The sequence below is a fragment of the Callithrix jacchus genome, chromosome 15 (genome assembly GCF_049354715.1).
Source record: "Callithrix jacchus isolate 240 chromosome 15, calJac240_pri, whole genome shotgun sequence".
NCBI classification, from domain to species: Eukaryota; Metazoa; Chordata; class Mammalia; order Primates; family Cebidae; genus Callithrix; species Callithrix jacchus.
In genome coordinates this window covers 13946775-13960125 of record NC_133516.1, presented here as the reverse complement: position 1 = coordinate 13960125, position 13351 = coordinate 13946775, and the positions used below count along the sequence as shown (strand labels likewise).

Here is a 13351-nt window from a genome sequence, read left to right as displayed (position 1 = left end):
CAAGTCCATCAACGTAATTCACAACATAAACAGAACCAAAAACAAAAACCACATGATTATCTCAATTGACGCAGAGAAGGCATTTGACAAAATTCAACAGCCCTTTATGCTAAAAACCCTCAATAAACTCGGTATCGATGGAACGTATCTCAAAGTAATAAAAGCTATTTATGACAAACCAACAGCCAATATCATACTGAATGGGCAAAAACTGGAAGCATTCCCTTTGAAATCTGGCACTAGACAAGGATGCCCTCTTTCACCACTCCTATTCAATATAGTACTGGAAGTTCTAGCCAGAGCAATCAGGCAAGAAAAAGAAATAAAGGGTATTCAAATAGGAAAGGTGGAAGCCAAATTGTCTCTATTTGCAGACGACATGATAGCATACCTAGAAGACCCCATTGCCTCTGCCCAAAAACTCCTGAAACTGATAAGCAACTTCAGCAAAGTCTCAGGATATAAAATCAATGTGCAAAAATCACAAGCATTCGTCTACACCAATAACAGACTTAAAGAAAGCCAAATCAAGAACGAACTGCCATTCGCAATTGCTACAAAAAGAATAAAATACCTTGGAATACAACTCACAAGGAACGTAAGAGACCTCTTCAAGGAGAACTACAAACCACTGCTCAACGAAATCAGAGAGGACACAAACAGATGGAGAAACATTCCATGTTCATGGTTAGGAAGAATTAATATCGTGAAAATGGCTATACTGCCCAAAGTAATTTACAGAATCAACGCTATCCCCATCAAGCTACCACTGACTTTCTTCACAGAACTGGAAAAAAACCACCATGAACTTCATATGGAACCAAAAGAGAGCTCGCATAGCCAAGTCAATTCTAAGCAAAAAGAACACAGCGGGGGGCATCACACTACCGAATTTCAAACTATACTACAAGGCTACAGTAATCAAAACAGCATGGTACTGGTACCAAAACAGAGATATAGACCAATGGAACAAAACAGAGGCACCGGAGGCAACACAACATACATACAACTATACAATCTATGATAAACCTGACAAAAACAAGCAATGGGGAAAGGATTCCATGTTTAACAAATGGTGTTGGGAAAACTGGCTAGCCATGTGCAGAAAGCAGAAACTGGACCCCTTCCTGACACCTTACACTAAAATTAACTCCAGATGGATTAAAGACTTAAACATAAGACCTGGCACCATAAAAACCCTAGAAGGAAATCTAGGCAAAACTATCCAGGACATAGGAGTAGGCAAGGACTTCATGGACAAAACACCAAAAGCATTGGCAACAAAAGCCAAAATAGACAAATGGGACCTAATCAAACTCCACAGCTTCTGCACGGCAAAAGAAACAGTCACTAGAGTGGATCGGCAACCAACAGAATGGGAAAAAATTTTCACAGTCTACCCATCTGACAAAGGGCTGATATCCAGAATTTACAAAGAACTCAAACGGATTTACAGGAAAAAAACAAACAAGCCCATTCAAAAGTGGGCAAAGGATATGAACAGATACTTTACAAAAGAAGACATATATGAGGCCAACAATCATATGAAAAAATGCTCATCGTCACTGGTCATCAGAGAGATGCAAATCAAAACCACATTGAGATACCATCTCACGCCAGTTAGAATGGCGATCATTAAAAAATCTGGAGACAACAGATGCTGGAGAGGATGTGGAGAAAAAGGAACACTTTTACACTGTTGGTGGGAGTGTAAATTAGTTCAACCATTGTGGAAGACAGTGTGGCGATTCCTCAAGGCCTTAGAAATAGAAATTCCATTTGACCCAGCAATCCCATTACTGGGTATATATCCAAAAGACTATAAATCGTTCTACTATAAGGACACATGTACACGAATGTTCGTTGCAGCACTGTTTACAATAGCAAAGACCTGGAATCAACCAAAATGCCCATTGATAATAGACTGGATTGGGAAAATGTGGCACATATACACCATGGAATATTATGCAGCAATCAGAAATGATGAGTTTGTGTCGTTTGTAGGGACGTGGATGAATCTGGAGAACGTCATCCTCAGCAAACTGACACAAGAACAGAAAATGAAACACCGCATATTCTCACTCATAGGTGGGTGAGGAAAAATGAGAACACAGGGACATGGAAAGGAAAGTACTAAACACTGGGGTCTATTGGGGGGAAAAGGGGAGGGCCAGTGGGAGGGGGAGTTGGGGAGGGATAGCCTGGGGAGAAATGCCAAATGTGGGTGAAGGGGAGAAGAAAAGCAAAGCACACTGCCATGTTTGTACCTACACAACTGTCTTGCATGCTCTGCTCATGTACCCCAAAACCTAAAATCCAATAAAAAATTAAAAAAAAAAAACAAAGCAAAAAAACTAACAATTGCTATTAAATATAACTAATAATTAAAAACTAACAATTACTATTTTTTAAACAATTAACAGCAAGGTAATTTCTTCTCATGCTAATCAATGCTAATGAAGATGGTTATTTGCTACTATGAATTTAATAAAGAAATAATCAAAGGTGAAATTTAAATTATTTGATTGTATCAATGTTTGTTAAGAAAATATAGTAGAATGTTGATCACTTCATCTGAAATTGGTTTCTCCTGTGGGTAATATGTAGAGAAATCAGAAAGAGAATCAGATAGATTTAGGAGGCCTATTCTACAGACCCGATTTTCAGTAAGCCTGGGGGAAGGAGAAAGAGGGGAAGATAAGGAAAGAAAGTAATTTGGGTCATTTCTCCTTTTTTTTGGAAGACTAAAAGTGCTTATATCAGAGGGAAGCAAGCTTTCTGGGGAATAACCCCCATCACATCTACGTGACCTGCTGGCAGATGACTAATACGTCTGAATTATTGGTTGTATATACTGACCAGTTATCTACAAAGGAGTGAGACAGAAGTGGCGGGAAGACAAGAGTTTAACAGCCAAGATCACAGTTTTGAGGGTAGCTACTGCAGCCTGTTGAGCTGAGTCAGAAACTGAAGACGTAAGAGTTAATTATCTCAAGTCTTGGAAGAAGATGAAACAGAAAGCTGTTTGACAGAAGGACGGCGTTGCAAAGAAGTGAGGGGATCCCAATGCATTCGCCACCTTCTAGGTGTAGAGAGCAGCAGGTGGAAGCTGACTGGCTGTTTCGGCTTGATGGCCCCTCATGCTACTCTCCATGTACCGTGTATGAACTTAACCAGGGATGACAGATTTTAAAAGGAAATTAAGAGAGCAAAGTAAAACTTTCATATAACAAAATTTAATAAAAAACCATCATAGTAGAATTCGTATTTTCATTTTAAATTTTCTTATAACTGGAAATGTGAATGGTTCACACAGTGGTGAGAAATTTTAATTAGGACTGCCAATATGGTATGGATGTATCTTAAAAATCAGCTTTACCAGGTTTCAATAAAGCCAGAATAAAAATAGAATAGGCTGGTGGTGGATAACTGGGGGTAATGATGGTCTTGCAAACCTGAGTTCAAATACTGGCCCTCACACTCTGAGCTACAGATAGTTCCTTTAGCTGTAAAATAAGGAAGATATTTTACAGCTCATAACTTTGTGTAAAGACTAACTTAACATAAAAACATCTAACAAATGTATTTGATACATTTTATATCCTCTTCCTTCTTATATTACCTAACCCACTAGATCTTTTACAATATCTTATGCAAGAAAATCAAGGGACACAGACAGCTAGAGGAAAATTTAAGAAAAAACAAAATAGTTCTCATTCTATCTTCTATACAATTACAAGAAAGCATCTAGATTTGATCTTACTGAAGCTTCCTGTTAACGAAAATATTGGGTCATCTCTCCCGCCCTGCAGAATGGGACAGCCTCAGAAACAAACCTGCTGCTGATGTGCAGATCCAATTTTAAAATAGTTTTCCCTGAGAACTGGAACAAGACAAGGATGCCCACTTTCATCACTTCTGTTCAACACAGTACTGGAAGTCCTAGCCAGAGCAATCGGGCAAGAGAAAGAAATCAAGGGTGACCTAACAGGTAAAGAGGCAGTCAGACCACCACTGTGTGCTGATGACATGACTGTACACCTAAAACACCCTAAAGACTCATCCAGTAAGCTCCTAAACCTGACAAAAGATTTCAATAAAGATTTAGGATACTAAATTAACATACCCAAATTAGTAGCACTGCTATGCGCCAACCATGACCAAGCTGAGAATCAAGAACTCAATCCCTTTTATGATAGCTGCAAAAATAAATAAATACAATACGTAGGAATATACCCACCGAGGAGGTGAAGGAGCTCTACAAGGAAAGCTACAGATCGCTGCTGAAGGAGATCACAGATGACACAAACACATGGAAACATATCCTATGCTCACGGATGGGTAGAGTCAAAATCGTGAAAATGGCCATACTGCCAAAAGCAATCTACAGATTCAATACAATTCCCATCAAGTACCATCATCATTCTTCATAGAACTAGAAAAAGAATCCTAAAATTCATTTGGAACCAAAAAAGAGCCAAAGCAATAATAAGCAAAAGAACAAATCTGCAGACATCACATTACCCAACTTCAATCTCTACTACAAGACTACAGTTAGCAAAATAGCATGGTGCTGGTATAAAAACAGAAAGGTAGACCATGGAACACAGTAGAGAAATCAGACAGAAAACCAAATACTTACAGCTAACTGATCTTTGACAAAACATACGAAAACATAAAGTGGGGAAAGGATGCCCTATTCAACAAATGGTGCTGGGAGAACTGGCTAGCCACACGTAGGAGAATGAAACTGGATCCTCATCTTTCCCTTCATACAAAAATCAACTCGAGATGGATCAAAGGCTTAAATCTAAGACCTGAATCCATAAAAATTCTAGAAGATAACATTGGAAAAACCCTTCTAGACACTGGCTTAGGCAAAGGCTTTGTGACCAAGAACCCAAAAGCAAATGTAAAAAAAAAAAAAAACCAAAACAAAACAAAACAAAAAAAACCCAAAATAGATAAATAGATCCTAACTGAACTGAAAAGCTTCTGCACAGCAAAAGAAATAATCAGCAGAGTAAACAGACAACCCACAGAGTGGGAGGAAATATTCACAAACCATGCATCCAACAAAGAACTAACATCCAGAATCTACAAAAAACTCAAACAAATCAGCAAGAAAAAAGGAACACCATCAAAAAGTGGGAAAGGGACATGAGGTTTTTTTTTTTTGAGTACTTGGTCAAAAATCTGTTTATCATTTCATCGACTGTAAACTCTGCAAGACAAGACCGTGTTTGCCTTGTCTACCACTGTATCCCCGGGCACCTGGCACAGTACCCACCATACTGTTGAATGCAAACTGGGGGAAAGGGTAAATGGAAAGGCTACAATGGAGAGCAGAAGTTCTGCGTTGTTATCTGGAGGGCAGTTAGTCCAGCCTCTGCTCTAATACAATGCCCATGGCTGATGAAACAAAAAGAGAAACGCAACAGGCCCAACTTTTTACTATGTGATCTGAAGGCCAACTATAGGATGGGGTAGCGCAGAGGAAGGAACAGGAAGTGGAAGATAAGATACTATTTCAAAGAGGAAGTAGAGCTGAGTACAGCACAATGATCATGTCCCAGTCCCAGTAACTTCTCCACACTGAACCCCTTGTGTTGTCAAGTTCTGCTCCCCTGAAAACAGTCAGGCAGTAGATTCAAACTCTGCTCCATTGCCTGCTTAAAAAAAGGCTGTAAAATACACAAAATTGGCCGGGTGCAGTGGCTCATGCCTATAATCCCAGCACTCTGGGAGGCCAAGGCAGGCGGATCATGAGGTCAAGAGATCGAGACCATTCTGGCCAACAAGGTGAAATTGGTCTCTACTAAAAATACAAAAATTAGCTGGGCATGGTGGTAGGTGCCTGTAATCCCAGATACTCAGGAGGCTAAGGCAGGAGAATAGCTTGAACCTGGGAGGCAGAGGTTGCAGTGTCCCTAGATCACGCCATTGCACTCCAGCTTGGCGACAGAGCGACACTCCGTCTCAAAAAACAAAAAAACCCATAAAGTTATTATCTAGTTCAGTAGTCATGTACTCTAAAGGTATTGAAAGACTTCCCAAATGAACGCTATTGCATCACATTCTTTGAAGAAAGTTATCCAGCTGAGAAAACCATGTACTTGTTCCCCGCACTGAACCAAAGTTCTACTCTCCTGAAAACCACTCAGCAGCAGAGTTCAAACTCTGCTCCACTGCCTGCTTTTAAAAAAGGCTATAAAATTGTTACCTAGTCCAGTAGTCATACTCCAAAGGCAGTGAAAGAGCATATGTGTACGTACCTTGTCCATCATCAGCCCTACTTACAAGTCACAATTCCGCACTCCTATCATATAGGCACTCATTGGTACCTGCAGGTACTCAGTTGTACTTGCTGTTACTCTGTCAGAAGTTCTTAAAGCAGGCTCATGTGTGTACACCTCATCTGTCCAACTAGATCTTAAGCCTTCTGAAGGCAGAAAATCTCATCTGTTGCTCTCAAACCCGTGTTTTTCAGTACTGAGTAGAGAGGAGAGGCCCTTCAAACGTGAGAAAGGACTGAATAGAACATTCCATGTACCTAATACTCATCAGGTAAATTTGTCGAGACCTATAGGAGCTGAGGAAAATGAGACCAGGCCTAATGACATTGGCAAGAAAAGACCATCTCCATTTTGCCACAAAAACAAGTCTTACCTGTGAGGGGGTTATCCTGCCCTTTTTAATTTCAGATGCATTTTCACTGAGTTTTCCTACTTTGTTACTTGAGCTGCATTTGTAGCACGTCCATCTTGTCTGGCCCTCAATTTCCATGGTGCATTCTTTGCTTTGTAGGCAGAATGAGTGATACAGATGGCCACAGCTGTGAAATGAAGGCGACACATCTGTACTTTTCACTAGCACAAAATCCGTAAACATAAGCTTGTAAGTGTGCTTAGAGGCAACACAGATCTCTAATAAGTAGGAATGCACTCATGTCTGTACAGGGTAAAATGAGAAAGAAAATGCACCTTTGCTGTCCCCTCTTCACCAAAATCCAAATTCATATATTTGTATACTTACGTTGTGAGTACGAACAGAATCACAGTTCTCGGACTACAAATTACCTACAGGATGAGTTGAACTTCCGGTCATTTCTCACACTATGAAATCTGGATAGTATTTTTGGATTTTTAGATAGTCTAAGAAAAAGGCAACTGGGGGCTGGCGTGATGGCTCACGCCTGTAATACCAACACTTTGGGAGGCTGAGGCGGACAGACCATGTGAGGTTAGGAGTTTGAGACCAGTCTGGACCACATGGTGAAACCCCGTGTCTACTAAAAATACAAAAAATTAGCTGGGTGTGGTGGTATGCGCCTGTAATCTCAGCTACTTGGAAGGCTGAGGCATGAGAATCGCTTGAACCCAGGAGGCGGAGGTTGCAGTGAGTTGAGGTCACGACCACTGCACTCCGGCCGGCCGGGGTGATAAGAATGAAACTCTGTCTCAAAAAAAAAAAAAAAAAAAAAAAAACCACCCAAAACCCAAAAATCAAAAAACAAAAAATTAGCCAGGCGTGGTGGTGAGTGCCTGTAGTCCCAACCACTTGGGAGGCTGAGGCACGAGAATTGCTTGAACTTGGGAGGTGGCGGCTGCAGTGAGCAGACTGCGCCATTGCACTCCAGCCTGGGAGACAGAGCAAGACTCTGTCTCAAAAAAAAGGCAACTGGGAAAAATCATAATTATTTAAGTAGCTTGATAATAACATGTGTGGTCTGCTCATCAAATTCAAGGTAAGGGTTGTGATTTGATTAAACATTTACAAAAATGTCATTGCTATAGTAAATCTTTACACTATTCTTATAAAGAAATTCCCTACCGATTACACTAAATTACCAAATAAGCCTCCTGAAGGTGAGGACTGAGACTAATTCTCAGCCATCTACATCGATTTATCTTAATTTCTCTAACCTAAAATGTTGGACATTTCAGAAATCAATCCTTTTTCTTTCTTTCTTTTTTTTGAGACAAGAGTTTTGCTCTTGTTGCCAGGCTGGAGTGCAGTGGCGCAATCTCGCCTCACTGCAACCTCCGCCTCCCGGGTGCAAGTGAACCTCCTGCCTCAGCCTCCTGAGTAGCTGGGATTACAGGCACGCGCCACCACGCCCAGCCAATTTTTGTATTTTTAGTAGAGATAGGGTTTCTTCACGTGGTCAGGCTGATCTTGAACTCCTGACCTCATGTGATCTGTCCACCTCAGCCTCCCTCCCAAACTGCTGGCATTACAGGCGTGAGCCACTGCGCCTGGCCTGAGCGAGCGCACCCGCCAATCCTTTTCTTTTCTATAGTCTTTATACTCTTTTGCCTTCCCTTCTCTCTCTCTCTATACACACACACACACACACACACACACACACACACACACACACTTCTATACTGTTATAACTACCTTTGCTCCTTTAGTTATTATTTTCAGGTTCCATAGCTTTAAAGTGCCACCGCCTTCCAAATATATCCAGAATCCTACCGCTTCTTACTCCATGACTATTACCTAGACCATCTCTCACACGGGCTACTACAATAGCCTACCTGGCCAGTCTACTTCCCCCTTGATCGCTCTAGTTCTTAACACAACATTCAGAATAATCCTAAGACACAGGTCAGATCACATCATCACCCCCTCCTCAAAACCATCCAATGGCTTCTCATCTCAGAGTACAAGTCTAACTTTTATTATAGAAATGAGTTAGACCTGGCCCAGCTCCCACATGATTTGGCTTCTGCTCCTCCTCTGACGTCTCCCTCATCTCCCCTGCCTTGGCTGCTCAGGTGCCGCCAGCCCCCTCACTCACTAGTCCTCAAGAGTGCCACGCCTCTCCCACCACACGGTCTCCGCACTTGCTGGTCTTCTGCCTGGCGTGCTCTCTTCTGAGGCTGCACGGCCACTTCCTGCAGGTCTCCTCAAATGTCACTTAAACCAGGAGGCTTTCTCGGACTACTCTATAAATGAGTAGCTCCAACATTCCCTTTCCTATATACCATAGCTTGTTTTTATTCGTGTAACTATTAATCTTATTTTTACTAATTAATTTTTAAGTTGTTCGTTCATAAGCCACCTTAACAGTGAGCCTCTCCCTGGCCGCCCTGTACAAAGTATCCACACTCCGCCACCACCAAACACTCTGGAGCTCCTCTAACGTTTTTTTTCCCTGTAGTAGTAACAGTATCTGGCGTTTCACTTGTTGGCTTATGGTATATTGCGGCCAGTACAATGTAAACTCCATGAGGGCAGATCCTTTGTTTTGTTCGTTCTGTATCCTATCCCTTTGAATAGCAGCTGGCATACAGTAGGTACTCAATAAGTATTTCTTGCCCGAATGGGCTCTCTGTGTGATGAGAACTACTGTCTCCTTCCAACCATCAAATCTACCAATCTTCCTGCAGAGCTAGAGCTAACACTCAGATAATGCTTACTCACGCCAGGCACCGTTACAAGTGCCGTATATAAATCCTCTCTCACACGGGCTACATCCAGGATGAGCTCTCACCCAGTCCTCACAAAACCCTAGGAGGCAGGTACTGTTATCCTATTTACATATGAGGAAACTAAGATATAAAGAGGTTAAATCACTTGTCCAAAGTCTCATAGACAGCTGGCATGTAGCAGAGTCAAGATTTGAACTTAGGAAGTTTGGCTCCAAGGCCATATCATGTTACCTCTATCCACATATCCTAGATGAGCTGCCTTTGCTCCTGAGACCAACACCTTAACTCTGCACTAGACTTCTTCTCTTTTTGCACTGTGGCTTAAATATCATATGCTGACACTTCTAAATTTAAATTTTCCAGTCCCAACACAGCTCCAGATTTCTGACTTGAGTATCTGTCTAGCTGGCATCCCTACCTGATGTCCGACAGTACATATCAAACCTCACACATGAAAGACAAAACACTTGATTTCCCTAGGTCCTTGTACCTGTTCCTCCTCATCTTAGACAATGGTACCACATTTACCTAATTGCTCAGGCTAAAGACTCAATTTTCTCTTAGACTCCACATCGAAGGCACCAGCAAGTCTTCCCTCCTTTTAAAGCGCACCTGGAATCCAATCACCTCTCAGCACCTCTGCTTCTCCCTCTCTCTATTCAAAGGTCACTTCCTCAGATACGTTTTTCCTCATTTAACAGCATTTGTCCTGAGCACCTCATCCTTCTATCCATCTGGCCTGTGTTTTATTTTCTCCGCAGCTCATTCCTCTGGATTTATGTCTTGCCTGGGCACCCTAGCCTCCACCCCAGTGCAGAATTCAGGTCTGAGAGGGCAGGAACTTGCCTATCACACGTAACCACGTCTATTCTAGCCTGGTAATGCCACAGATGCACATGTACAATACAAGTAACATTTCCTTCCCTTTCTTACCTAAAGACAATAATTTCATCAGCCATTTCTTGGCGTCTCTTGTACTGCTGCAAACAGATAGAGCAGTAATCTTGTTTGGGGTTCAGGCCTCTGGTGACCGAAGCTCTCAGGTTGCATAATGACCAATGGAGATCCTGGTTGAGAAGGCTAGTTGTTGTTTCCAGCAGGGTCTATGAAAGAATGAAACGAAAAACAGACAGGCAAAGGGTTATACAATGAAAGAGATGGAGGAGAGGAACGGTGAACAGCACTGGTTTAATTTTCAACTACCAACAACTAAAATTGGAACATACTCTAAACGGATGAAATTGTTGAAACAAAAAAAAAATCAGTCTCCCAAATTGAAGCAGCTCACCTCAGTGTGCAGTTAATAATGAGTGTATACGTTAAGATTCTCAAGTCTGTCACTATTTTCTACTAAGAAATGTGAGCTCTGCCATCCTGCAGCATAATTCAGTATTGACAGCTTTCAAATGACTAGATAAGCTCACATCTATTTATGACATTTATATAACTTCTTTCTGAATGGCTCAGTGTTGTACTAAAGAATACAGCTAAGTCTGGATCCCTGATTTTTTATTGAAACTGCATTCATGGTAATGTTTCAAATATCTTTTGATTAGTAAAGCTAATGGCCATTACTCCATTTTCATCTCCCTTGGGCAGAGAGACACATTTTCCTGATCATCTGCATCTACTCAAGACCATGACATCTATCAATCATTAAGTCACATGACAGCTATCATTAAGTCACATGACATCATTAAGTCACATGACATCTATCATTAAGTCACATGAAGACATTTTAGCAGTTATCACATTAAGTCATTTTAAGGCTCTCCGTATTTATAAAGCATTCTTTTTGTACTGTATCTCATGCTTAACATTCATCTATATCATCTGACTATGCATTTGGGTTCTTTTCTCTCGGTCCTGCAGGGAAGACAGTTAGGTACTGCCTGCCCTCCCTGCTATACAGCTTAGCTCTTTAACTTTGCCAGCAATGCAAACATTTGTTTCTATTCTAATTTTTTCCATTCTAATTCTTTACAGTCAGTATCATCTTTTTTTCCTCTTCCATAGTTCCCAAACTGGCAAATGTTCTCTGCCTTGCACTCAATTTTACCTCTGCTAACCTGGAATGTGTGCCTGTGGGGTATCAAGCTTCAGTGGGCTATGCTTAGCCAAACGGCAATTCTTATAACATTCTAAGAAAAGCTGTCACCAGATTTTCCTTTTTCTTCTCTCAGATTCTTAAAGAAAAAGCAGACATCATCTCCAACAGACGTAAATGGCACTTTTCCTAGGTGACTTCATGAGTCACTTTGTAGCACACTGAGAAAAAAGCCCGTAGCACCAAGCTGGCTCTTACTGAGACTTAAAGCTAAAGGCAATTTTGAGTTAAGGGAAGACTAGTGACCATTTATGGTGATATGATTTGGCTGTGTTCCCACCCAAATCTCATCTTGAACTCTCATGTGTGGTGGGAGTAACCCAGTGGGAGGTAACTGAATCCTGGGGACGGGTCTTTCCCGTGTTGTTCATGGGACAACAAGTAAGTCTCACGAGATTGGACGGTATTATAAGGGGGAGTTTCCCTGCACAAGCTCTTATCTGCCACCACCTGAGACATGCCTTTCACCTTCTGCCATGACTGTGAGGCCTCCCCAGCCATGTGAAACTGTGAGTCCAGTAAACCTCTTTCTTTTGTAAACCGCCCAGTCTCAGGTATGTCTTTATCAGCAGCGTAGAAATGAACTAATACAATGGTTAGTGACAACTATGTCTCAGAATGCTTAAAATAATACTCGTTTAATTGTATCTGCAAGTTTCTATATTCACGCTGACCCTTCCTTTCATGTGGTAGAGTTTTGTATTTTTCCAGGAAGTTTCTCATACTTTCATCTGGAGAAAAAGATATTTGTTTCATTACCAGTGAATCAAAAACTAAACTAAATTGGAATTATATGCATTTCTACGTTCTGAAATATGTGTGTGTGTGCACAAATTAAGGTCAAGAGAATTTTCTGTTTCTTTAGAGTCAGGGTCTAGCTCTGTCACCTGGGGGTGCAGTGGCATGATCATAGCTCACTGCAGACTCCGACTCCTGGGCTCAACTGATTGTCCTGAGTAGTTACGATTATAGGCACATTCCACCATGCCCAGCTAATTTTTTTATTTTTTGTAGAGACAGAGCCTTGCTATGTTGCCTGGGCTGGTCTCAAACTCTTGGCCTCAAGCAATCCTCCTGTCTCAGTCTCCCAAAGTACTGGCATTACAGATATGAGCCAGCATGCCTGGCAAGAGAAATTAAAAAACAGAAGAAATACACACACATATGCCTCAGTCTACCTAACTGCCAGTAAAGAGACAGTATTTTTTTTTTTAAAGTATAGGTACAAAAGAAAAAAGAAAATAAATAGTTCTTTTTCTACCTCAGGACAGACTTAGATGCAGCAAGCAGCTTACTTACTTGTTCATAGTTAAAGGTGTCCAGCATTCCCAGAATAAGTCCCTGGATTTCTCCAAGTTTTCCTTTCCCATAAACTGGATCCTAATTTAAAAAAATTATAATTGTTATAATTCTATATTTTAAAGTTACTTTAAAACCTAAGTTACCTGAAAAAGCCAAATGCTCTTAAGTATTTTTGTACAGTCACAAAATGTTTATTCTTCCATAAACTTTCCACTGGAAATGCACCTCAGTCTCCCTCTGACCATCTCAAATATTTTTGAAAAACAAAATTTAAATGATCCAAGCCCCTTTATTAACAATCCTTACAAGTCTAATTAAACTTTACTCTTACTCTGTTTCTGAAAGAAGCCATATACCCTCTGGACAATTTTTTTTCTTTTTCTTTTCTTTGCATAAAAGTAGACCCCTGTTAATGCTTAATTATACTTTTGGTCAAGTTCTTAATAAGTACACGTTTGCCAAATATCAACAAACGGTACACTATGTTATTATAAAAATATAT

General features: G+C 40.9%; 1 protein-coding gene across 7 annotated transcripts in view; it reads right to left on the bottom strand.

Annotated features, from left to right (window-relative positions):
* VPS8 (VPS8 subunit of CORVET complex) overlaps positions 1 to 13351 on the bottom strand; it is a 258139-nt gene that overhangs the window by 49539 nt on the left and 195249 nt on the right. For all 7 annotated transcript variants that reach the window (XM_035275299.3, XM_054246193.2, XM_078350390.1 and 4 more), the window contains 3 exons: positions 12847 to 12927; positions 10374 to 10543; positions 6670 to 6835 (listed from right to left, as the gene is read on the bottom strand). In XM_035275299.3, coding sequence (XP_035131190.1) covers positions 6670 to 6835; positions 10374 to 10543; positions 12847 to 12927 — 417 coding nt within the window. The remainder of the gene's footprint in view (positions 1 to 6669; positions 6836 to 10373; positions 10544 to 12846; positions 12928 to 13351) is intronic.